This window comes from Natator depressus, chromosome 3, assembly GCF_965152275.1.
Source record: "Natator depressus isolate rNatDep1 chromosome 3, rNatDep2.hap1, whole genome shotgun sequence".
Taxonomy (NCBI): domain Eukaryota; kingdom Metazoa; phylum Chordata; order Testudines; family Cheloniidae; genus Natator; species Natator depressus.
In genome coordinates this window covers 154,898,370-154,923,556 of record NC_134236.1, presented here as the reverse complement: position 1 = coordinate 154,923,556, position 25,187 = coordinate 154,898,370, and the positions used below count along the sequence as shown (strand labels likewise).

The 25,187-nt window shown below is 48.3% G+C and overlaps 1 protein-coding gene across 2 annotated transcripts in view; it reads left to right on the top strand.

The window, feature by feature from the left end:
- LOC141985216 (uncharacterized) overlaps window positions 1-25,187 on the top strand; it is a 75,670-nt gene that overhangs the window by 9,352 nt on the left and 41,131 nt on the right. For both annotated transcript variants that reach the window (XM_074949125.1, XM_074949124.1), the window contains exons 2-3: window positions 12,816-12,894; window positions 16,723-17,213. In XM_074949125.1, the coding sequence (XP_074805226.1) occupies window positions 12,816-12,894; window positions 16,723-17,213 (570 nt within the window). The remainder of the gene's footprint in view (window positions 1-12,815; window positions 12,895-16,722; window positions 17,214-25,187) is intronic.

The following is a 25,187-nucleotide window of genomic DNA, read 5'->3' as shown; positions in this document are numbered from 1 at the left end:
CTGTGCCCTCCTGTGCTGCTCCCAGAAATCTTTTGACCACATCAGCAAAGCCATGAGCTTTGAGACACAAAAGTGGAGAGAGACTTACTGTGTGGCAGTGTCATGTGTGGTTAACTGCTGACCAAGGTGAGGCTGTGGCAGGGGTGTTTGCTCCAGACTGGATTCGGGGTGTGTGTCTTCTTATGGAAGAAGCTTGTTGGAGGCCAGATACTTGTCTTGGAGGGTGAGATGTGGGATGGGACGTTTGACTGAAAAAGGCAAGACTAGAATCAGGGAATCACACAATTTTCCTCCTCCTCACAATAAATTGCTAGACTCTCCCAGCCCTTTAAGCTAACAACGTATGATTGGTTTGAGGAGACAACGCCCCTGCCCCTCACCGCCTGCAAATTCACTAGTTACCTCTGAGGTTGGGCGTTCCAAGGCATAGGAACCCTACAGTACTGGACCCATACCTTTCTGCTGTCTGGCAGGAAGGGCAGGCCTTGTCTTTGCCGGCAGGACCTCGGTGGTATTCAGTGGCATTCACCCTGCACAGCAGAAAATGCCCAGCAGGCCAGGAGGAATTTGAAGGCTTTATGGCTCCAGGGTGGCTGTACCTTTCACCCCTTGTTCCGTCTCGCCGTGGGCACCCTTCTAAGTGCCCGGCCCAGCGCCTGCCCATCTCTTAAGGTGGAATGCAGCTCTTGTGGACACTTCCCCTCCCGTTCGCAATCATGCTGACTGCCTCCTCCCATTCATGAGCCTGTAACATCCCAGTGGAAACTACAGCCACCGCTTACCTGTAAAAAGAATACTGGGAACATATTTAGCAAATTGTAACTGTCTCTCAATTCAGCCTCGCAGTGGGGAAGGAAGCGAGCCAGCACCAGGGGCCCAGTCTGTCTGTGGGGTTTGTAGGATGCCCATCACTGTAAAGTCTGCTGGAGGCACCACAGTATGGTTGGGCAAACCATTTTGAATGAAGTGAGAGCTGATCCGAGCCCCTTGCCTGAAATCCAAGGGGGGAGGGGGGCAGGAATGAGTTCTCCCTAGCTATGTAATCAGCAGCAGGGCTGGGGCCTCTGTCTCTCTCCGACAGGTTTGTCTTTGCCCACTGCAACCACTGAGACTAGCTCAGTTAAGTCTCTCTACAGGGCACGCATGATCTGGGCCTTCATTTAGTAGTAGATGAGGTGCTCTCTGGAGAGTCAGGGCTGAGCTAAGCCCGTGCAGCAAGGAGCTCTGTATTCTGAAGCACAGCGGTAACTATCCTAGGAAGCCAGCGTTCGAGAAGTGGCCTGCTTTCCTAGGTGTGTCCGGGGTGAGGCCCCATGGCCTACACACATTCATAATGCAATCCAGGAGTGCAGGCCACGGGTCCAGAAGGAGCATCTGTAGCGAACCCAGCTGCCTCAGACACTTAATGTCACCAGTTTGGATGGAACAAGCTGCTGCTTGAGGAAAGGCAGGAGTTTTCCAGCTTGAAGGGGGAGAGTGAATGAGCGAGATTGAGGATGATTTGCAGTTAATCCCCTGCCCTTCCAGCCACGATGATGGTTTGTTTCATGAATGTATTTACACTGCCGCAGCTTCCCCCTGAGACGATATGTGCGTCATGGGGAGTCCTGGAAACAGCAGGAGCAGATCTCTGATTCAGCACACGTGTGCGTCGTGCACTCGCATACGTTCCCAGCCTCTCTGTCCTGAACGCAGTCATGCATGCTCAGCAATGTTGTCACACGCACGCTTGTGCGCAGAGATGAATGTTGCTAGCACCGAGAGGCGAACACAACCACCCGTTCAAACACTTGCACGGATGCACCAAAGCACATACCTTTGCTCTCACTCCCTGGTGCTCCCGTGCACACACAACAGCCACACATCTATACTTGCACCCAGACATGCTACCAGACATACTGGCTTGCATTGTCTCGCATGTGCACCGACGAACTGCCATTCACATGTAAGCAGAGTCAGGATGAGCTCTACCCTTACATCTGGTGGCGAGTCATGGTGGGTTGTGGAAAAGAACTTCAGGGGCTGATCTCATTTGCATAGGCACACCCACCCCGCCTAGATGGTCACTTTGGCTGCTGTAGGAGCCCCAGTTTCTCTGTTATTGGGGCAGGAATAAACTGTTATTATCCTGATTATGTGAATCAAGGACAGTGGAACTGTTCTTGGCCTTTTGTTATGATGGAGGGACTCACCATCAACTAAGCAGCACCCGCTAGACAAGGGTCATGGGTTCCAAAACCCAGTGAATGTAGAGAGGTTGGGGATAGGTATTAATACTGGGTGGTATGGGCCCTATGGTGAGGGTATTACATGCTAATTGCACTTCCTCCTCTCTCTCTACTGTGGAATATCAGAGCTAATTTTGATTCCATTAGGAATCTAGTTACAGGCTGCTGAGCTGAATTCACTTTGGGCCAATGGTGCACTAGCACTGAGGCTCTACTATTACAAGCTGAAATCACTGAGCGTTGTGTTAAGTAGTGGGGGAGCCTGAAGATATATTGCGGAGCAGTTTGCGGGACGGCTGGCAGAGCAGAGCAGTTTGTGGGATGGCTGGCAAAGCACAGAGTCTGAGTGTAGCAAAGCCTTTTAATAACAGAGAAACAATGTGGTATTATGTTGGGGAAACACCACCAACAGGATTCATAACACAACCCATGAGCAAACAACCCACCCCAAGCAAATTGGGGCGTGTCCTTTCCCTTTGGTTCTTGAGTCCAGCAACCCAAAATCACCCAAAGTCCCAAAAGTCCAACACCCCAAAAGTGTGTCCCTGGTCAGGGCAGCCCCAGAGTTCAAAAGTTTATCTGCAGAGTTTTACCTCCCAACCTGGGTGGAGATGGGGGGGGGTTAAGGGGCACCTTACGTGGTCTAAAGCTGATTGCCCCACCTCTCCATGGGGCTCCACTCCCCCAGCCGTCCCACGAATTGCTCCGCTCTGCCAGCCGCCCCCATGAGCTACTCCAGACATCCCACAAACTGCTCCGCTCCACCAGCCGCTCTGCTCTGCCAGCCGTCCCATGAGCCGCTCCAGCCGTTAACCATTTTACCGGTCTTATTACCCTATCTCGTCTATTGAGAATTTCTGTTGCAGGGGTAGGCAGGACATCTTCTTGAGCAACGGATGGAGAGGTTTCCTTTGATGATCCCTCGGCTACTGGCATAGGTCCCTGCATTTCCAGTTCTGACTGTGGAAGGTCCAACGTGACTAGGGCCCCCTCCGCCTGGATGTCTCCACTGTCCAATAACTTGTGTGCATCATCACAGGCGGGTCCCATCGGTGGCACAGGGGTGCCAGTAACGGGCCTAAATACCTCTGCCATGGGGTTTAGGGCGGAGGAGGGGGAGATCTCTCTTGGTTCAGCTGATCGAGACTGAAATCTTGTCTCCATTCCAGGATACACCATGGTTGTGTCTTCCTCCACAGACTCACTCTCGGATGTGCTGAATAGGGGTAGGTTAGCTGCAGGGGCCCGCTGTCCGTGTTGGATGGCGGTTTTGGTCTAGCACCTTTATCCTGCCCGGTTGCCCTGTTGTGGCCCATCTCATAAGGGGTGCCTACCAATTCCCCCACAGGGAGCAAAAGGTTTCTATGCACTGTCTTTATTTGCCCTGGACCCTCTTCAGGTTTGATCTTGTAGACCGGCAGGTCTCCCAGTTTTTCCATCACCAGGTAAGGTATTGCCTTCCATCTGTCAGCTATCTTGTGTTTGCCAGCAATTCCCAAATTCCGCAGCAGGACTCTGTCCCCCGGCTGGAGCTCCTGCAAACGTACCCTAGCATCATATCGATGTTTGTTGCGGTCTATGTTCTTCCGAGCCGCAGATGAAGCTAAGTGATAGGCATCCCGCAACTTTTCCCTTAGTCGGGATACGTATTGCTGATGAGTTTCATAGCTATCTCCATCCTCTGATGCACCAAAGCACAAGTCTGTGGGTAATCTTGGTTCTCGCCCAAACATCAAGAGATATGGGGTGACTCCCGTAGCATCGTTCTTTGTGGCGTTGTAGGCATGCACCAGAAATGCGACATGTTGGCTCCAGGTTGTCTTCTGCTCTGGTTGCAAAGTCCCCAACATATCTAACAGGGTTCTATTGAACCTCTCTGGCTGAGGAACACCTTGTGGGTGATAAGGTGTTGTCCTAGACTTTTTAATTCCCGCTATCCTCAGCACCTCCTTCAGAAGGTGACTCTGTAAGTCCCGCCCCGATCCGAGTGTATCTGGGCTGGGAATCCATAGACTGAGAAATATTTGTCCCTGAATACTCGAGCGACGGCGGTGGCCCTCTGATCACCTGTGGGATATGCCTGCGCATACCGTGTAAAATGGTCAGTCACTACTAGAATGTTCCCAACATTCCTCCCGTCTACCTTTAAAGACAAGAAATCAATGCATACCAGTTCCAAAGGTTTGTTGCTGGTGATGTTCTTGAGATATGCAGCCCTCGTGGGCAGAGTTTTCCTTTGAACACATCGAGCGCAAGTCTCACATTTCTTGCGAACATCTTCAGCCATCTGGGGCCAATAGAACCTACTACGAATAAGTTCCAGGGTCCTCTCCATCCCTAAATGTCCAAAGTCATCGTGCAGGGCCCTCATGGCCAGGGCTCTGTACTCTTTTGGCAGCACTAGTTGTGCTCGTTACTTTTGTAAAGGGTCGGTGGTCATTCAGTGTAACACTCCCTGGATCAGTTTTAGTTTGGTCCATTCTCTCAATAGTAGTTTACCCTCCGGGTTAGGTGGGACAACTGCAGCTGGGCTTCGCCCCTCCCTTTTGGCCAGTAGTGTATCATGAATGTCAATATCTTGCAGCTGGGCTTCTTGCCAGTCAGCTGCATTGAGCATGGGCAAGGGAGATTGGTCCAATGCAATATAGTTCACTGAAGCAGAAGGCACGCATTCAGGGGGCAGGCCCAAAGCTTCTGCAACACATCCATGAGGGCTCTCACGGGCCTCTGGCTCTCGGCGACTCACACTGCAAATAGCTCTCACTCCATCTGTGGGTATCGCAGCAACTTCTGGTGCCTGCGGACTCCTGGACAATGCATCTGCATCTACATTGCTTCTCCCTGATCGGTATTGAATGCTGAACTTATAGCTAGCCAAGGCAGCCACCCATCTCTGCCCTGTAGCATCCAGCTTAGCACTTGTTAACACATAAGTCAGTGGATTGTTGTCTGTCCACACCTGGAACTGAGCACCATACAAGTAGTCTTGAAATTTCTCAGTGATGGCCCATTTCAAGGCCAAGAATTCCAGCTTGTGGGTGGGATAGCGAGTTTCGCTATCAGACAATCCTCGACTGGCAAAGGCTACAGGTTTATGTTTGCCTTCCACTTCCTGGTACAGGACTGCTCCCAGACCCTCCAAACTGGCATTAGTATGCAGGATAAACGGTTTGCTTGGGTCAGCAAAGACTAGGACTGGAGCATGAGTTAGGCAAGTAATGATTTCTTGAAAAGCCCTTTCACATCTCTCATCCCACCGTGGCCCAAATGGTTCGAAGGGGCCATAGTGTCGCTGCACAGGAGGCTATGGGGACCTCCCCTTATTCTTTTTCTTAGATTTGTTCTTGCTGGACTGGTATCCCCTGGTAAGATCATTCAGAGGCTTTACAATCGTAGCATAGTTTTTCACAAATCTGCGGTAGTAGCCACTAAATCCAAGAAAGGTCTTGAGTTCTCTGTAGTTTCTTGGACATGGCCATGTAGTGAGTGCTTCTATTTTATCGGGATCAGTACTCGCACCCTCTTGGGACACGATGTGACCCACAGACTTCACTGAGGTTCTGCAGAAATGGCATTTGTCAGTTGAAAGCTTCAGACCATAATCCTCCAACCTATCAAGCACTTTAAGAAGTCTTTCTTCATGCTTCTCTAAGGTTCTTCCAAACACAATCAAGTCATCCAAATAAACCAACACTTGCAGTAAATTCATGTCTCCCACAACTTTCTCCATGAGACGTTGAAATGTGGCAGGTGCTCCAGAAATCCCTTGGGGCATGCGTTCGAACTGATAAAACCCTAATGGGCAGATGAAGGCTGTCTTCTCCTTATCTTCTTCTCCCAGAGGGATCTGGTATCCACTTCAAAGATCCGACACAGAGAACCACTGGCTTCCCAGCAAACAGTCTAAGGCATCTTGGACTCGAGGCATAGTGTACTGGTCAACCACAGTATGGCTGTTTAGGGTGCAGTAGTCAATACACATCCGGATTTTCCCATTCTTTTTACGGACCACCACAATGGGTGAGGCGTATGGGCTGCGGGACTCTGTAATGATGCCATTCGCAGCCAGCTCCTGAAGATGATGTCGCACATCTTCCATCTCAGAGAGAGCAATCTTCCTAGATCTCTCCCTGAAAGGTCAAGAGTCCTGTAGTCTGATGTTGTGCTCTATACCTTTTGCACATCCCACTCATGCAGTGAGAACACTTTGGATCTTTCACAAAGTTTCTTCCTCAGGCGATCTTTCCACTCCCCGGACACTGGTGAATCTCCAAAGTCAAACTTTGCTGGGTCTATTGCCGGAACTTGAGTTTCACACTGGGGTTTTAGAATCAACTCAGGCTCAAAGAGGTCTGCTATCTTTTGTCCTTGCTTCACAACAACAGCACAACTCGTTTCATTAGCTATCAGTATAGTCACCTTTTCTTGGGCTTCAGCAGGCAGGGTTATGACTCCACTGGGGACCAGCACTCCTTCAGGGAGCTTTCCTCCCATTGGCTGCTCTATCGTTGCTAACGTCCCTTTACTGCCTTTCAGCGAGGTACTCATGACAAGCACTTCTTGCTCCGTCCTTGCAGGCACTACGAAGGGGGTTGTGCCCGCGTACTTCAGTGCCCCAATCAGTAGCTCAGATGTCTCCCTTTTAGCGCTCTCAATTTTGCTATAGACTTCAGCACAAAGCATATGGATCATCAGGGTATTCAGGTACTGGTCCCCAGCCCGTCTTCTGCAGTAATCCGCGAGTACCTTGAAGAGGCTGAAGTTGGTCCCTATCAGCATAGACACAGACACAGGTCCCTTTAGGATCAGGGCATATTAAGGCAGCTGTGTCTACCTCTTCTCTTACCCCAGCCACCTCCTCTGGGAATTCCAGGTGCACTATGACATACCCTTGGTAGGAGTATTCATCCATGCTGAGGCCACATAGACCAAGGCCAGTCAGTGGCTGTATAGGCAGGTGCCTAAGCATCTGTTGGTAGAATGACTGAAATATAATAGTCACTTGAGATCCAGTGTCAAGCACTGCTTTACACTCCACCCCTTCAATCCTCACCGTGACCTCTGCTCGAGGCCCTGTCAGTCCTGCGGGGATCCCACCTGGACAGTCTTTTCTGGGGGAATCTTCAAATCCTGCAGGTGGTCCCTGTCCCCAGACCCTCTGGCAGCTACCGGATCTCTCCCAACTGATCCTCAGCTTTCCATACACTAAGGAGGGATTTTCTTCATTACGGCACTTGGTAGCACTGTGTCCATTCTGACCACATCGGTAGCAGAAGAATTGTCCTTTCCCCCTTCGCCTGGGTGGGATGGTGGCTCTATTTGCTTGGGGTGGGTTTTTTGCTCATGGGTTGTGTTACGAATCCTGTTGGTGGTGTTTCCCCAACATAATGCCACATTGTTTTTCTCTGTTATTAAAAGGCTTTGCTACACTCAGACTCTGTGCTTGCGAGAGGGGGAAGTATTGCCTCTTGGAGGCGCCCAGCGGGGGTGGTATATATTTGTCCCAGGTCACTGGGTGGGGGCTCGAGCCAGTTTTGCATTGTGTTATTGGAATGGAACCCCTAGATACTGAACCCGGCCCTTGTTTCTGCCAACTCTGACGGGCAGAAGGGTTACACACACACATGCAGACATTATGTGCACATTTGGCCCTCGTGCTCCACCCCATGACCTGTGGCTTGGGAACATTCAGGTGTGTGTGTGTGTGTGTGTGTGTGTGTGAACTGGAGACCCCCATTCCCGCTAGTTTCACACACAGGTTTAGCGTGGCTAAATAACAACTATGGAGGTGCATGATAGGTGTCTGCAGATATTTGTAAGGTGCAAAGACCAAAAAGGGAGAGTAACTCTTAAGTGTGGTCTCTAGGGGTCTAACTATAATAAGAGTATTGGGATGTAATTGAACAAAGGAAAAGTCTAGACTGAGTATCAGGTGAAATATTCTACTGGTAAGATCTGTTGGATGGTGCAATGGCCTCCCCAGGGAAGTGCTGGGGGAGAGATAGGATGACTTAGTAGGTGCCAGGGTTACCTCCCCACTCTGAACTCTAGGGTACAGATGTGGGGACCTGCATGAAAGACCCCCTAAGCTTATTTCTACCAGCTTAGGTTAAAACTTCCCCAAGGCACACATTCTTTGCCCTTGGAGGGTACGCTGCCACCACCAAGTGATTTAACAAAGAATCAGGGAACGGACCACTTGGAGTTCCTACTCCCCCCCCCCTCTAATATTCCCCCAAGCCCCCACACCCCCTTTCCTGGGGTGGCTTGAGAATAAACAAGATGAGCACAGACCAACCTTGGGTTTTTTTAGGACACTAAAAAAAATCCCAATCAGATTCTAAAAGAAACAGAACTTTATAATAAAGAAAAAAGGTAAAAGAAGCACCTCTGTAAAATTAGAATGGAAGATAATCTTTCAGGGCAATCAGATTCAAAAACACAGAGGATTTCCCTCTGGGCCAAACTTTAAAGTTACAGGAAGAAAACCAGGAATACACCTTCCTCTCAGCACAGAGAAAATCACAAGCCAAAACAAAAATAAGCTAACACATTCCCTTGCTAGTACTTACTAATTTGAATGGAGTTGGATTGCTTGCTTCCTTGATCTGTGTCTGGCAAGCACACAGAACAGACAGACCAAAACCTTAAACCCCCCAACCCCAGATTTGAAAGTATCTTGTCCCCTTATTGGTCCTTTTGGTCACGTGCCAGCCAGGTTACCTGAGCTTCTTCCTTCTTAACCCTTCACAGGTAAAAGGATTTTGTGCCTCTGGCCAGGAGGGATTTTATAGTACTGTATACAGGAAGGTTGTTACCCTTCCCTTTATATTTATGACAGTAGGTATTTTCCATCTCTAATTGCTGTGATTCTGGAATTAGACTTCACTTGGTGGTTTTGTGAATGCCATGTGAGGTAGAACAGAGCATAGCTTATTGTCTCGTGGCTAGTGCTAAAAACCTATTTGTCTCAGTATGATAAATAGTTATACGGATGCTAGAAGCCACATCTATCCATGTGGGCATTTATATCACTCTGCTCGCTGTACCAGAGTATGGGAACACTTATGGGCACTCCCGTGGTATTACTGCCACGGGCTCAGTTTTTCCATTCTAATCATCGTTAAAAGCACAGAGTACACTCTTTGGGGTAGGGACCATCTCTTGCTAGGCATGCCTTCGCTGAAGTGTTAACTCGTTATCTCCACTGGAGCTACTCAGCTTGAGCGAGAGCAGTCACAACCTGAAATGACACTCCAGCTGCCATGGTGTGTGGCATGCTGAGACTTCTGAGGGCATGTCCCTAGGGTTGCCAGCCCTCAAGGATTGTCCTGGAGTCTCCAGGAAATAAAGATCTATCTTTAATTAAAGATAATGTCATGTGATGAAATCTCCAGGAATTCAACCAACCAAAGTTGGCAACCCGACATATCCCATGCTTCTTAGCACTGCAGTAAGCTGAGCCGCTCTGTGTATTCTTTCCCAGGGCATTGTGGGAGAACTTGTCTGCCCTTTCTGGGCACATGGGGCATTGTGGGAAGGCACTGGAGGAGTAGCGATGCTCGAGGAGCTAACCTGCTTCCATATTGCAGAGTGGCCATGTTAGCAGCTGACAAGTTTTAGCCTATCCCCCTTGCTAAGCCAGCCAGCTTGAGTTAACAGCAACCACAACTGAATTCAGTGTGTGTGGACAGAACTCAAGTTAGGGCCAGCAATCGAATTACAAGTTGTTAACTCTGCATTGAAGAGAAGCCCACTGTGTGTTTGTATAGCGTGTCCCACAGTGGGGCTTCAGTCTCAGTTGGAGCCTCTGGGTACTGCTATAATACAAATAATAGCAACATATTGTATCAGCTCTGTGGACAATTGGAGGACTTCATACTCCATGGCTGTTAACTTGGCACCTCTCCTCAGCGCTAAATGTCCTTATTAAATTTTGTGTGTGTGTGTGTGCTCGCGCATGCACGCGCACAATATAATCTTAGCTTCTGTGGAGAAACAAGCAACCGCATTAACTTCAGCAGCATGCCAAGCTCAGGAAAATCCAGCTCCTGCAGTCATGGTTTGACAAGTAGTAGTGGGAAATTATCAAACCACCCAGGAAGGAAAATATTTTTCAGTTTCTAGCAGGGCATTGCAAATACAGGCGGGTGAGAAGCAAATGTGAAGGGATGTAGGGAATACTTGCCAATGTCCGCTTACATCAGATGGTGGTTGGGTTGATACAGCTGCCGTGCCTGTGTTAGGTGCCAGCTGTAGACCTTCTCCACTCCTCTTATTTGTTTTTTCCACATATGGCCCCAGTGAAGTGAATTTTCTTCTTCACTGCTAGTCCTGCGTGCACCTGTTGGGCTGTGTCACTCCAGTGATATTTCCTGGGGACCAGTGGAGTATGAGAAGATGGATGTGTATCAACATCATATGTGCATTCTAACTGGATCACCATGCAATTTAAAAGGCAGCCTATTAAAAACTTTTAAAGGAAGTATCTTTTCCCCCTCTCTCCCATACACAACTCATAATTAACCTCTGAGTCTCATTGCCACAGGACACTGTTGTGGGCCAAGAGTCTAGCAGGATTCAGAAAAAGATGTTGATAATTAGATGAATAATAGGAACATGCAGTTATTTTAGGTACGATTAAAAATGTATGGGGGATAGAAAATTGTATGCTTTGGGCAACCACTAATTGCCTGAGATTACAAAGAAAATTCTTCTACAGGCAGTTTATTCCAAAATTGTCCATTACGTGGGCTTTCTTGGGATTCTTGCATCTTCTTCTGAAACATCTGGTGCTGGCCACTAGCAGAGATGGGATACGGGCTAGCTGGATATCAGGTCTGAGCACTATGGTAATACCGATGTGTGCCACATTCAGCAGCGTTGCAGGCACAGCCTCCATAGGCGTATCAGCACATCTGGCAACACAATAGGTGTGTTTTCCCCAGCTATATGTGGAATGTTCAGCAGAATGTCAGATGTGTTCTATCTAGAATGGGACCCAAGCTGCAGCAATTTGATCCGGGGCTCTGCTTCAGTCCATCTGAGGCACAGGGGCCAGCCACCAAATTTAGATTAAAAAATTCCAAACAAACCCATACCCCTCATGTTAGTGGGTGCTTGGATATGGGGTTTTGGTTCAGGCGCATTGGTTGGCCAAATCCAGGTATATCCGGAATTGTCAGCAGCTTGAAATGTCTATTCCAAATATACCTAGAAGATTTAGCACCAGTCAGAGTGGCTGCTAAATCAAGTCACTGCTAGTGGGGAAAGCCTAATGGTGGGGTGTTTGTGTGGGTTGAGTGGTGGCAGGCCATGTGCGTTTGTGGGTGTGTGGTGGCATGGCATGTGTGCCTGTAGAAAAGGGGCATTGTGGGTGTTTTGGCTTTGGAGAAAAAGGTGTATATGCTGCATGGCCAAGTGTAAGGTCCTTTATGGAAGAGTCTATAGAGCAGTGGTTCTCAAAGCCAGTCCACTGCTTGTTCAGGGAAAGCCCCTGGCAGGCTGGACCGGTTTGTTTACCTACCGCGTCCGCAGGTTCGGCCGATCGCGGCTCCCACTGGCCGCAGTTCGCCGCTCCAGGCCAATGGGGGCTGCAGGAAGTGGCACGGGCCAAGGGACATGCTGGCTGCCCTTCCCGCAGCCCCCATTGGCTTGGAGCGGCGAACTGCGGCCAGTGGGAGCCGCGATCGGCTGAACCTGCGGACGCAGCAGGTAAACAAACCGGCCCGGCCCGCCAGGGGCTTTCCTTGAACAGACGGCGGACTGGCTTTGAGAACCACTGCTCTATAGAGCATAATAGCAAATGAGAACCTTTCTAAAGATCTTTTTCATCTGTCCTATAGGATTTAATTTGTTATAAAATTTTGGGGGGTGGTTCTAAAAGGCCTATAGAAAGAATCTTTCTGTCATATTCCATAGGCTTTTGGGAGTAAATTTTAGACAGCCCTATGACATTTCTATAGGATCTAATTTATATCATCCCTGGTAAATTTCACTGGACTCTTCCAGAAAGTGTGGCACGGCATGTATGTTCTTAGGTGGTTCATGTGTTCCTAGAAGGAGAGGGTGGGTGCGTACGTTGGGTAACTGGAGTAGGGCCATGTGTGTGGTTTGTAAGATGGTGTGGTTGTTGACAGGATGTGTGTGTGTGTTTGGGGGGGGGGAGTTGGTAGCAGCATGGTGTCTGTGTTGGTGGGGAGGAGTTGGGGAAGTGGGCGTACATGTGGGGTGGATGTGGAGACAGGTTGTGTGTGGTTACAGGGTGTGTGTGTTTGGGGGGATTGGGAGGAGGAGATGTGTTTGTGTTACGGGGAGACGGGGAGGTGAGGTGGAAGCAGGTGGTGTGCATTTGTACTGGGTTTCGGTAGCTGGGTACGTGTGGGTGGGGGTGGAGTTGAGGTTGGGGAGGAGGATGTTTACACAGAGTGTCTGCGTGGTGGCAGCGTGAGTGTGGTTCATGGGGGTGAGTGGGTGTAGGGTATGAGTGGGAGAGGTTGGGGAAGTGGGTGTGGACAGCAGCGGTGCAGGGGGCATCAGATGTTTAATACCAACAATGAAACCTTCCCTTTCTGACTTGTTGCCTAGATCTCCTATCCCCCAAGTGATGAGGAGGACAGCGACGACTCTGAGGGAGAGAACCAGGAGCTTGCTCAGATCGACAGAGGTAAAGGGACAAGGGAATCAAGAAGATAAATCAGGGCTGCCATGGTGGAAGTGCATTTTGCCTTGACCCTCTGCCCTGAAGGAGACCTGCCTTCCAGTTCATATTATCCCTCCTGCACCATAGCCAGTTCTACTGTCCCGCCCGCATCTCCCTAGTGGATGCTTTGCGTATGCTCCCATCTCCATGCACATCCTCCTTAGCTTGACAACCTTTGCTCAGGAAGCCCTATGGGGCTGCTGGAATCAGCAGGGGTTGTAAACAGCAGCTCGCAAGGGTATCAATAGAAAGGATCCTTTTTAAGCTCCCTGTACATGAACAGGTCCCAGCCAGTGTACAAGTACACAATTGGACTAATTTCAGTTGTTCTGTTCGAGTGGCTTTAAGTCAGTCTTGCACCCACAGATTCTGAGACCATGCATAGACCTTCTCAGTCCCTGGAGTAAGTCAGAGCAGCCTTGAAGTCAATGGGACTATTCACATCAATGAAATTGTGCAAGTGTTTGCAGGACCAAGGCCGCAGTTCTGTAAGCTGTTCACTAAGGGCTTGTCTGCACAGGGACCTACCTACTGCCTCTCGGGGAGGTGGAATGATGACAGCAATGGGAGAACCTCTCCCATCGGCGTTGGTAGTGTCTACACTGAAGTCCACAGTGGCGCAGTTGCAGTGGTGTGGCTGTGTACCGTAGGATTTCAAGTGTAGACAAAGCCCTTAATCCTCCTTTAAAAGGAGTGAAGAAAAAGTGAACTAATTCCTCTTTACTTCTGAATGAGGCTATCCACGTGGCGGGGTGGGGTTCATGCACTTTAATTTTACACATTTAGTTAATTCAATTGAGAGTCCTTGTGGAGACAAGCCCTAAGTATCATTAACCTCCTGTTAAGGGCAGGGAAACAGTAGCTCAGGGAGGAGAAGGTCTCAGGGCAGGTCAATGGCAGAGCTTAGAACCCAGTCTTCTGGCTTCCAATCCAGAGCCCTATCTACTGGACAATGCTTTCTCTTCATAAGTTTCAGATAACAGACCTAGTTTTTCTATAGTATCATGTTACTCACAAAAAAGTACATTAAAAGAACATGATTAATGTTGCCAAGTCTAGCTCTCAGAAGATAGGAAGTGCTAGAAGTAAGATTGCGTGTGCTACCTTAAATCAGTCCCCTTGGGGGTATGCATTATGAGACAGTTTTTAACTACATGAGCACATACTGTTTTTTTTCCACAGGACCCATTGCTCACTGAGTGCCCAGAATGTACAATGCTCACTGAATGAGAGCTCTTCAATATTTTGTTTTCTCATCATTGTTGAGTGTTCATTATTTACTGCACACCGTTCAAACCTTGCTGTGAAGACACAATGATTCATTTCCTCCTGGGTTTTTCTATGGTGCTCATCATGACAGTAACAGAGTGCTTCACAAAGAGTAATGAATTTATTTTCCCAACACACCTGTGCCCCATTTGAGATACATAATACTTGATTTTTCAGCGAACTTATCATTGGATAGCACTTTCTATGTCCAAAGCACAGCTCCCATTGACTTCAATTGCAGCTGTGATAAGCACTCACTTCTGCAGATGAGATCCCAGGTTTTCAGGTCAGGCACCCAGAAAATGAGGAACACACAATTCATGGTCACCTGTGAAAAGTTTGGTTGAAGTATTTTGCCCAGCACCACGTAAGAACTCTGTGGCAAAAGCAGGGATAGGATCCAATTCTCCATAATGGCGTTCAACTGCCTACATCATGAGTTCACTCCTTCTCTTTGCATAATCCCCTGCCTCGGTCACTACACACCTGATTCTGTTGAAGTGACTGGACCTGCACTGCACATACGAGGCAGGAGTTGTATAGGGCACAGTCTTCCCCTCCTTCGCTACACAACCATGATTCATCTCCAGAGCATGGTCGATCCTGTGCACTGAATGAGGCAGGGTCCTGTGGAAAAAATAGTGTATGCTCATGTCATTGAGACCATCTCATAAGGCACACACCAAGGGGGCCGACTTAAAGAAACACAGGCAACCTTACTTCTGGTGCTGCTTGACTTTTGCGAGCTTGACTTTGCAACCCTTCATATGGTTCTTTTAACTTAAGTTGTTTTGGGGGTGCCATTTCATAGGTTTTCTGAAAAGAAACGGAGAAAACAGAAATTCCATCATGTGGCATCAGATTAACACCCACGTGGGTCAGCAGCCGGGCGGAACCTTGAGATCCACCAGTGAGATCACTGCCACATGGGCTAACAAAGTAACGGGTAGCAGCAGTAGCAAGTTGCCGTCCCCTCTGTGGACCAGCACGAGAGGGGGATGAGACTTGTGGCCAGTGGGTTTCATAGATATTCGCTGACAGAAGAGGAATGTGAGACTCAGGAATCTTGGGTTCCATTCCAGGCTCTGGAAAGGATTCCAGACTCTTCTGCCCATTTCCTTCCAAACTTGACCCCTTCTACCCCATACAGTCCTGTCTCTTCCCCGCTCTGGCTCCTTGTCCCACCCCATTCTCCTCACCTAGCCAGTCCCTCTCTCCAGTCCCCAGGCTTCTCATCCCCTCCAAGTCTGGCTGTCCAGCAAGTCTTAGTTTCATCCCTCCAGACCTCTTGTCCCACTCCCTGCACCCCATCTCCTTCCCCACTCTTTTCCTTCTGCCGGCTCCCTATATCAATCTTCTTGCCCAACCATTCCCAGTTTCTTCTCCCAGAAGCTCCCAGTCTTCTTGCCCAAATAGTCCCAGTCTCCACTTCTCCCAGACTCCTTGTCCTCACTCCTTTCTGCTCCCCAACTCTGAGGTCTGGCTCTTGGCCCCTCTGCATTTGAACAAGCAGCATCCATCTCCACACTGTCTGGACCCAGCAGGGGAGTCATTGAGAGCTCTCAGCTCCAGGGCATGGTCCACAGCAGCTGGAAGTGCAGGGGAAGTCTTGCTCAGCCTTCAACTGGAGCAGGCCCAGTGCAATGAAATCTCTGGAGAATTTAGCTGCAAAACTCTAGCTAGCCTCTGCTGAGCTTCTGTGAATTCATTTTTTTGGGGGGTGGGGGGGAGTGTGCAAATCTGGGTGGATTTTTATGGGGAAGGCAAAAGGCACATGCCTGACATAAAGGGCTCCCCATGCCAAATTTTAACTCCCTGCTGTGCGAGGGCACTAGAGCTTCTCAAAGAAAAGGTCGGCAGAACTTTTTTAACACTGGCAAAACAAATGTGTTTTTCCCTAGCCTTGTTCTTGGAAACCAGTTGACCATTGTGGCTGAAGTTTTCTGGAAACATTCAGTCTGAGGTCGACGCCTGGCATGGAAAATTTTAGCACAAATGGTTAATGTTTGGCAAAGTTATAAGCAATTGAAAACAGGATCTAATAATGAAGTGTTCAGCGACTTTAATAATTGGAGGGGGGTTGGTAGTGCATACGTAGCTCAAAAACACCACTTCAGCTGTTAGAATCTCAGGAAAATTCCTTTAAATAACACTACTTTTTTAAGTCCCATATCATCTCACAGAGTCAGCCACTGGAAGGCAATGTCATCCACTTGTTCACACACACAAAACCAGCACATTATATAGGGACCCAGCTTTTTAATAGATTCAGGTGCTGAAATAACTGGTGTGTCAATACACTTGCTGCACAGTCGGTGTCCAACTGGTGGTTCTCCAGCTGGGGTCCAGTGAGCCAGCTTAAAGTTGAGCTGTGATCTGTGGACTTCCAGCCATATGCTAACGAGCAATTGAGGCGATTATTTGGAGGAGCAAGGAGGGGTGATCAGAAGCTAATGGGCCTGATTGTATAGCAGGTGTGATTCAGACCTGTCCTACCACTCACATTTCTCCTCCTTCTCTCAGAGAGAAGACGGAATTGCGCACTGACCCCTCTTGCGACCAATCAGCTCCAGAACCAGGAGAATCAATGCTGTAAGGTCCGGGCCCTTTTCCATGCTAGCCTGGATCGCCACAGCTCAGAAGAGGAATTGGAGCGCATCAACCGAGAGTTTGCCACCGAGAAGCGGAAGTGGTCTCAGGTCAGCAGGCTTTCTTGCTGCGGTGACAGCAACAACACGTCCTCCAGTGACGAGGAAGTGAAGAACTTGTGTGGCATGTCCTTCCGGCCCGTAGTGGAACAAGCCGATGGTCTGCATGCTAGCCCCAGCCCCGTGCTGTTCAGTGCCTCCCCTCCTAAGAGACTCCAGCCCCTGGTGCGGAACCCAGCCTCCAGGCCTCTGATATTCACAAGTGTTGGGGCCGGCTTTGAGCAAGTCATGCCTTGTAAGAGACACCGGCAAGGCTACGGGGACAAAGTCAGCAGACCCAGCCTTGACCTGGAAAAAATGCAGCAGGTAAGTCAGCTTCACACAGGAAAAGTCAGCAATTCACAGGGGAGAGGCAATGCTTGATTTAGTCCTCAATGGAGCACAGGGATCTGGTCTAACAGGTGATTATAACTGAACACCGCTTGGTAATAGCAACCATAATATAATTACGTTTAACATCCTTGTGGGGGCAGGAGGAAAACACCAAAGAACACCACCACAGCAGCATCTAACTTCAGAAAGGGAAACTACACAAAAATGAAAAGGCTAGTTACATGGAAATTAAAAGGAACAGTCACAAGAGTGAAATGCCTGCTAGCTTCATGGAAACTTTTTAAAAAACACCATAATAGAGGCTCAAATGAATTGTATACTCCAAATAAAAAGAATAGTAAGAGGACCAAAAATGCCACCATGGCTAAACAACAGAGTAAAAGAAGCGGTTAGAGGTGAAAAGGCATCCTTTAAAAATTGGAAGTCAAATCCTACTGAGGAAAATAGAAAGGAGCATAAACTTTGGCAGTCAAGTGTAAACATATAATTAGGCAGGCCAAAAAAGAATTCGAAGAGCAACTAGCAAAAGACTCAAAAACTAAGCAAAAAATTTGTTAAGTACTTCCAGAAGCAGGAAGCTTAACAAACAACCAGTGGGGCCACTGGATGATTAAGATGCAAAAGGAGCACTTAAGGAAGACAAGGCCATTGCGGAGAAGCTAAATAAATCCTTTGCATTGGTCTTCACTGCAGAGGGTGTGAGGGAGATCTCCACACCTGAGCCATCTTTTTAAGTGACAGATCTGAGGAACTGTCCCTGATTAAGGTGTCAGTGGAGAAGATTTTGGAACAAATTGATAAATTAAACAGTAATGTCACCAAGACAAGATGGTGTTCACCCAAGAGTTCTGAAGGAACTCAAATATGAAATTGAAGAAATACTAACTGTGGTATGTAATCTATCACTTAAATCACCTTCTGTGCCAGATGACTGGAGGATAGCTAACGTGATGCCAATTTTTAAAAATGGCTCCAGAGGCGATCCTGGCAATTACAGGCTGATAAGTCTAACTTCACATGAAGTCAAGCAATGTACAGAGTTACTACCCCTCCCTCAGCAGCAACCAGGCCAGTTGCATCATCAGTCCATCCCTCTTCTCCTCTCTAGAATTTTAGATCTGTGGCCAGCTAGGACTTCTTGTTTGAGGTAAAGGCTCCATTAGCTGTATTGACTCTGTGTGACACAGTTGAGCAGTCCTGATTTCCATCCATTAAGAGGGCGGAGGTGACACAGCCACACTAGCCAGTTCATTGTGCTATAGAGAGCCAGATTCAAATCGGTTGACTTCAATGGAGTTATAGCTACTATTTCCAGGTCTTAGGTTCACCCACAACGTTCAGTTATTCAGAGGCAGGGATTGTTGGTAGCCCAGTCTTGTTTTTAAGTCTCATTGTATGAATAAATGTAGTTCTGTAAATCAGACAATGTTGGATCCCTTTCTAAATGTTTTGGACTCTTGAGCCTACTTTTTCGCTGACTCGTATGGGTTTTACTCAGGTGTAACTATTGACTTAAATGGCATTGCTCCTGATTTCACAATGTTGTATCAGAGCAGGATCAAGACATATAAATCACTGGATCTTGCACTGACTCTTATTGAGTATAAATAAACTTGATATTTATGGGCTGGATAGATGTCCTGCTTCTGGAAGGACTGGCTGTTCTGTTTCATGCCTGTTTGATCTGTCTCTTTCACTAGAATATTATTCCAGTGTTGAGTATCTCAACTCTCACTTTATTATTTGCTTTTCTTCCTAGACTGATGTAGTGTCAAGTTTTAAAATCCCACCAGGTGGAAAATGGGTGTCATATGCCTCTGGACATCTGGTGACCCTAGTGGAGTGCAGTAGGTTAAGGACAGAGCCTCTTATTTTAATTCTGAATTTCCTGCCTTCAGGCCTCTAACTCAGACTTTTCCTGCTCTGTTTTTTGCCTTGGTGTACTGAATTTAGCTTTGTTAACAAGGCCCCTTTTCAACTTGTGTGAGGGTCCCTCTAAAAGAAAGATCAAATTTGTTCTGTATCTTTAAAAAAAATACAGAACAAAGGGCCCTTTTTTCCATTGTCTCCAAGACATCATCGACCCTATCACAATAGCTGTCCCTCTCCATCACAGCTGGCATCATGTGCTCCATGAATGCATAATGCCCAGCCTCGTGATTTCAGCACATTACCCCCATCCGCCCACCTCTCTGCCCTGCTCAACGAGCAATTAATGACAGAACATTCAGAGGGCCCAATTCTGTACTCCCGGTGCACCCAAAACTTCAACTGATGCCTACAGAAGTGTTAGCTGGGCAAGGAGCACAGATCAGGGCCCTGCATAGTTAGAGAAGAAAAAACAGAAGAGCCAGTGCTCAGCTGAGCAAAATGCGTCCGTTTCGGGAGGTGTGTGTGTGTGTATGGTTGGAGGGACTGGGACCCTTTCTTGGGACCTGACACATGTCTCTAATCTCAGAGTCAGGGGCATGAATTGGTTCTTCCCGTGGTCACTGCGCAGCACCATGATTACAAGTGTGCGTTGGTAAAGGGTGAACTTCAAAAGGGTTGGAGGCTCCTTCGATTCAGCTTCCCAAACTGCTGAGGCTTTTCAGAAACCGTGAAGTGGAGCTGGGGAATCTTGCAGAAACAAGCTTCTTCCTGCTTCCAGCGAGGATGGAAGTTCCACTGGACAGGCCTTTTCCACAGTAGTTCCTCTCCGCTCGGATCACAGCATGAGAACTGGAAGAGGAGAGTGGGCTGGAATTATTTTGAACATGATGTTTTTGTTTTTTTAATGAAACATTTTGCAAGTTGCCGTTTTAGAATTTTTTTGTGACTCTCTTCAAAGAAAATTTGATTGAGAACATTATTGACGCTTTTCATTTTCAGAAACCCCAAGTTTTGGTAAATGAAAAACTTCAATAATGGTTTTGATTTAAAAAAAAAAAAGGGGGTGGGGAGGAATAAAATGGGTCAGTCCATCTTGACACCTGCGAAATAGAAACAATTTTGAATTTTTTCACAAATTTATTTTTAAAAATATTGAACATAAGCTAACCAAACACTTGCAGACTTAGAGCTTCGTGATCACAGCTCAGAAGGGCTGTCTTGCCTCTCATTTATGCCCTCGTTGGTTGCTGCTTGTGCCCAGTTCTGCAGGACAGACCCAAGTCCAGGGGAACTCCCCTGTGTTCTGAGGATTGGTCTAAAAGCACCAATGAAGGGTGGCTACTGCCAGAAAAATCCATATAGAAGTAACATGATTGAGTGGACTGTTGAGGCCATGTCTACACTACAGCGACTCAGTTACGGCACCATACACTTCCTACAGCAATGGAAAGGGATTTTCCATCACTGTAGGAATTCCACCTCCATGAGCGGCAGTACCTACATTGACAGAAGCATTCTTCTGTAAGCCTAACAGTGTCTACAATGGAGTTTAGGTTGACATAGCTATGGTGCTCAGGGGTATTTATTTTTCATGTGCCTGAGTGCTATAACTGTCAACCTGACTTTTAAATGTAGACCAGGCCTTAGTCTCCCCCAGTCATTTCAGATTCACTTTGCTTCAGCTATATCAATGATTTTGTGGATTAAGACACTTGGCTGGGACTTTGGAGATCTGATTTCCGTTCCTGCTCTGCCACAGACCTCCTGTTTGACCTTGGGCATATCATGTAATTTTCCAGTGCCTCAGTTCCCCATCCATAAAATGGGAATAACCTAATAACCCTTTCTTTGTCTGACTTGACTCTTTAGAGCGCGTGCTCTTCAGGACAGAGACTGTCTCTTTTGATATGATATGCTTGTATAGCACTTGGTGCAATGAAGCCCTGGTCTCTGGATACTGGTGTAATTCAAATGAGTAGTAATAAAAATGGCCAGGAGTTGCAGATGCCACCTGAGCTTTGAACATCAAGCTGCTCCTTCTGCCTTGTTCATTATCTTTACTAATACACATTCAGCCAGCAGAATGTAGCTGATGGTTTTGTTTGATGCAAGGAGGAAAATAAGCTGGCTTGCTTTCCCCTGGCTGCACTGGGTCTGCACGGCCAGCAGTGAGTGCTGGAAGTTGGTAGGTAGGACTCAGACAGGCAGGGAGCAAAGATGTGGGGCTGAGCAAGAAGGAGCCTGTTTGTTTTGGTGAGTGGGGACTGCATGGTTTAGAGGCAGAGGTGGGATGTTGAGTCCTTCACCTCTACGTCAAACCCAGTCTAGGTTGAATAGTGACACAAAGTGGATCCAGACAGTTGCTTGGGTCTCTGTGAAATGAGATGGTGAGTCTCAGTCCTGTTCCCAGTGTCCAAAGAAATTGACACAATTGGCCACTCCCTGGCAGTCTCTGAAGAGAGGCCAAGGACTGGCTAGTTAAGCAATCTGGGGCAGGGACTGTCTGTTTATTCTGTGTTTATACTATGTGACGGGGCAAGGCCAGATGACTAAAGTAAAGTAATGGGAGACAGATATATTAGCCACAGGCTAAACAAATCCCTGTTACCAGAATAAGCAAATGGCAGCTGCTCCAGGTCAATTAAGGCACCTGGGGCCAATTAAGATCTTTCCAGAAGGCAGGGAGGACAGCTAGGTTGATTGGGACACCTGAAGCCAATCAGGGGCTGGCTGAAACTAGTTAAAAGCTTCCCAGTTAGTCAGGTGGGCACGCGTGTCAGGAGCTGTAGGCGGAAGTTGCGCTGTTGGAGAAACTGAGTGGTACAAACCATATCAGGCCCAAAGAAGAAGCTTGAGGAAGTAGAGCCTGCTGTGGGGAAGTAGCCCAGGGAATTGTACGCGTCCTGTTTCTAAAAAGTCAGCTACCATAGCTGATACTATTAGGGTCCCTGGGCTGAAGCCTGGAGTAGAGGGTGGGCCCGGGCTCCCCCTTTTGCCCCCCTGATTAATCACTGAGACTGGAGACAACAGAGACTGTGCAAGGGAGGGTAGCTTCTCCTCACCTCCTTTTCTGGCTTATGATGAAAATGGCTCAGTAGGCTGTGACCCTTGCCTCTAGAGAGAGACGGGCTACGTGGAGGGTCACAGTGAGCCTCTGAGGCTAGCGAAATCCGCCAGGAAACGCGGGACCCACGGAGACAAGGACAGAGCTTTGTCACAACAATGTCTAGCACAACAGGGTCCTGGGCCCTGATGGGGGGAGCTCCGAGATGCTACAAGAGTACAAATAATGGACTTTGAGTCTGAATTCCCCTCTCTCCTCTGGAGGTATGGTGCCCCTGGTTCAGGACTGATACACATTTATGAAGTATAGTGTATGGGGGAAGCTTGCCCTGCTGCTTCTCACACCTTACCGGTCCTGTAGATAACCAGAGGACTCTGGCCTGGCCTCTCAGTCTAACCTAAACAGGTGGAGTTTTAAAAGAAAATCATTCTGGACAGGTGTCTGGCTATCCCTTCCCAGCATTACATCACTGCGTGATGGTGCCGCATTGTGCCATAGCAACGAGCTTGGACAAGTGGCAGCCCCATTCCCTGCCATGCCTGGCTGCCACACAGTCTCTGCCTTTTGGAGCTGGCATGATGCGGTCAATAAACTTTCTTTGCTACTGCAAAGGATTAAAAAATTTAGCCCAGAAAATCTTTTTCCATTCTTTCTTTTAATTGGGCTGAAATGCCCTGGCATACGCAGGCACACACAGCTCCAGTGAATAGCCGGTCCAGCTGCCGTTTGATCATTGTCTTTGGGCAGCGTCCATGCCAGCTGCATGCATTTCAATGAGGGTTGTGCATGTCCCTGAAAGGCTGGGGCCGCTGTTGGCCTCTGGGGTTGGGTGTGGTGTTTATTTGGAACTCCCAAACTCTGGGCAAGTCAGTGCACCTCAGTGCCTCAGTTTCTTCATATATCAAAGGGGATAATATCTAACTCCCAGAGGGTGATTTGGGGTGTAATTCATTCCTATTTGTAAAGTGCATTCCAATCCTCAGATGCAAGGGGCTATAGAAGAGGAAAACTTATCCGGTGTTTTCATTTGGAGCGTCTCCTAAGGGAGAAATGGAGCTCCCCCTGTTGACTTTGTATCCTCTCTGGCGGGCGGACAAACCTTCAGTGTGCGAGCAAACCAAGCTGGGAGGAGGGCCTAGTGATGTCATACCAAATGTGAAGGATCTGAGAAACATCTGCTCCACTGACTACTCAAGGCAATCCTCTCCTCTGGACTTATCCACGAAATCCACCCTTTAGCTCCTTTGCTCCAGCTTCTGTATGGCTGCAGGTCACATTGCCATTCCTTTCTCCTGCTGACGAATACTGGCATTTCAGGTGGAATGAACCTGCCATGTGGGGCAGCATTGAAAGCTCATTTGGCCCTCATAACGGTCATATGAAGGAGCAGAGAAAGAGTGGGAAGTGCGTGTGCGTGTGTATGCGTGTGTCTGCCCCAGTGTGATGGGAATTCAGCACCCATTTAGCTCTGGTTGCTGAGCTGTAAACATGCAGCTGACTTCACTGCATTAAGTAAAAGGGGACTGCGGGATGGTGGTGATTTACAAATCCCCATGGCGGCTGGGGCTTGCCCTTGTCTGGTAAATGGAGACCGGAAAAGCAGCCTCTGGACAGAGAAGGCTCTAGAGGTCACCAGTCTGAATCAAGCCCAGGTTGTTAATGACTGAAAATTATTACCGTCTGCTGCAGAGGCCCTGCGAGCCCATTGGGGGCCCTAAGCAGGAGTATTTTTGTGCCTCCCCAACACATACTAAATAGTGACTAGGGGCCCCTTTGAGCTGCTCAGGATCCAGCCTAGACTATTGGTTAGAATGCTTATCTGCTGGCTCTTTTGAGCCCTTCATCGCCTGCTTGATGGATCCTGCAAAACAGCTGCCACAGTTGGTGCTAACTTGCCACTACCTATGTTGTTCTTTTTTTGTGGTTAAGTGGCGGACTTCAGTCTCCAGGGCCATACATCACGAAATTTCCTGGCCTGAGTTTTGTAGGTGCTCGGACCAAAAGAGCCCAGTGGTCCCTTCTGGCCTTAAAAATCTATGAATCTAGCCCCAACAGCTCCTATTGGTTTCAGTGGAAGTTGTGATCATTCAACAGCTCTGCAAATCAAGCTGTTGACTGGGTGGCGTAATGATAGGCACTGGAGTTTGAAAATGTGGGCCTTAGCTGCTGTTGTGTGTAAGTGCTGCTCCGCTTCCTAGTTGGAGCCATATTGTGAAAAACCATGACAGCAGCAGCCTGATCCCCAGTGCACCATCAGTGTCCTGATTCCTGCTTTTCATAACCCTCTGGCCTCTGCAATTATGAAATCCTGGATTCCCCGCCAAATTGCATCTTGCAATTCTGCCTTATCACAATGGGGGAGTCTCCTGCCGCTCTGTGCTCCTTCCCCCAGCCAACATTCTGGGATGATATGCCAGGCACAATGAGGGGTTCAGAGCATTATGGGGGGGGCTTGACTGCTGTGAGGCAATCCTAGGACTGTAGCAGTTTCGGACTGAAAAGCTTTATTAGCTCATCCGATCCGCCAAGCCCACAAAGATCTATAGCCCTACAGCAGAGAAGGGATCAGACATTACCACACTCGCTGCCCACGAGGAATGGCAGATCATTCCCATTCTTTCTCCCACCCCCTGTCTCTGTTTCCCTGGAGGAGGCAGGGAGATAGCGGCTGTTCTGTCCTCTTGGTCCAATGTTTACTGGAGCGAATCTCTGGCTCTGTGCCATCGGAGCTGATGTCTGGTTTGCTGATTAAGACATTTATAGAGTCCGTGTAGGCAGAGAGCAGGGGAGGGAGGGAGGGGTGCCATCTGAGAACACCCAGGCGCTGGGAAGTAGAGAGAGGCTCAATGGGGAGGGTGTGGGCACCCCCACCCTGCCTCTGAGGAGGTGATTATAATTCTGCCAGCCAGCAGCTCTCTCTCTCTCTTCCATTGTGCCCTGTAAGTGTGCTGTGGATGGGTATCATCATGGAATGCCTGGGAGATGTTTTCTGTGCAAACACACATGACAGT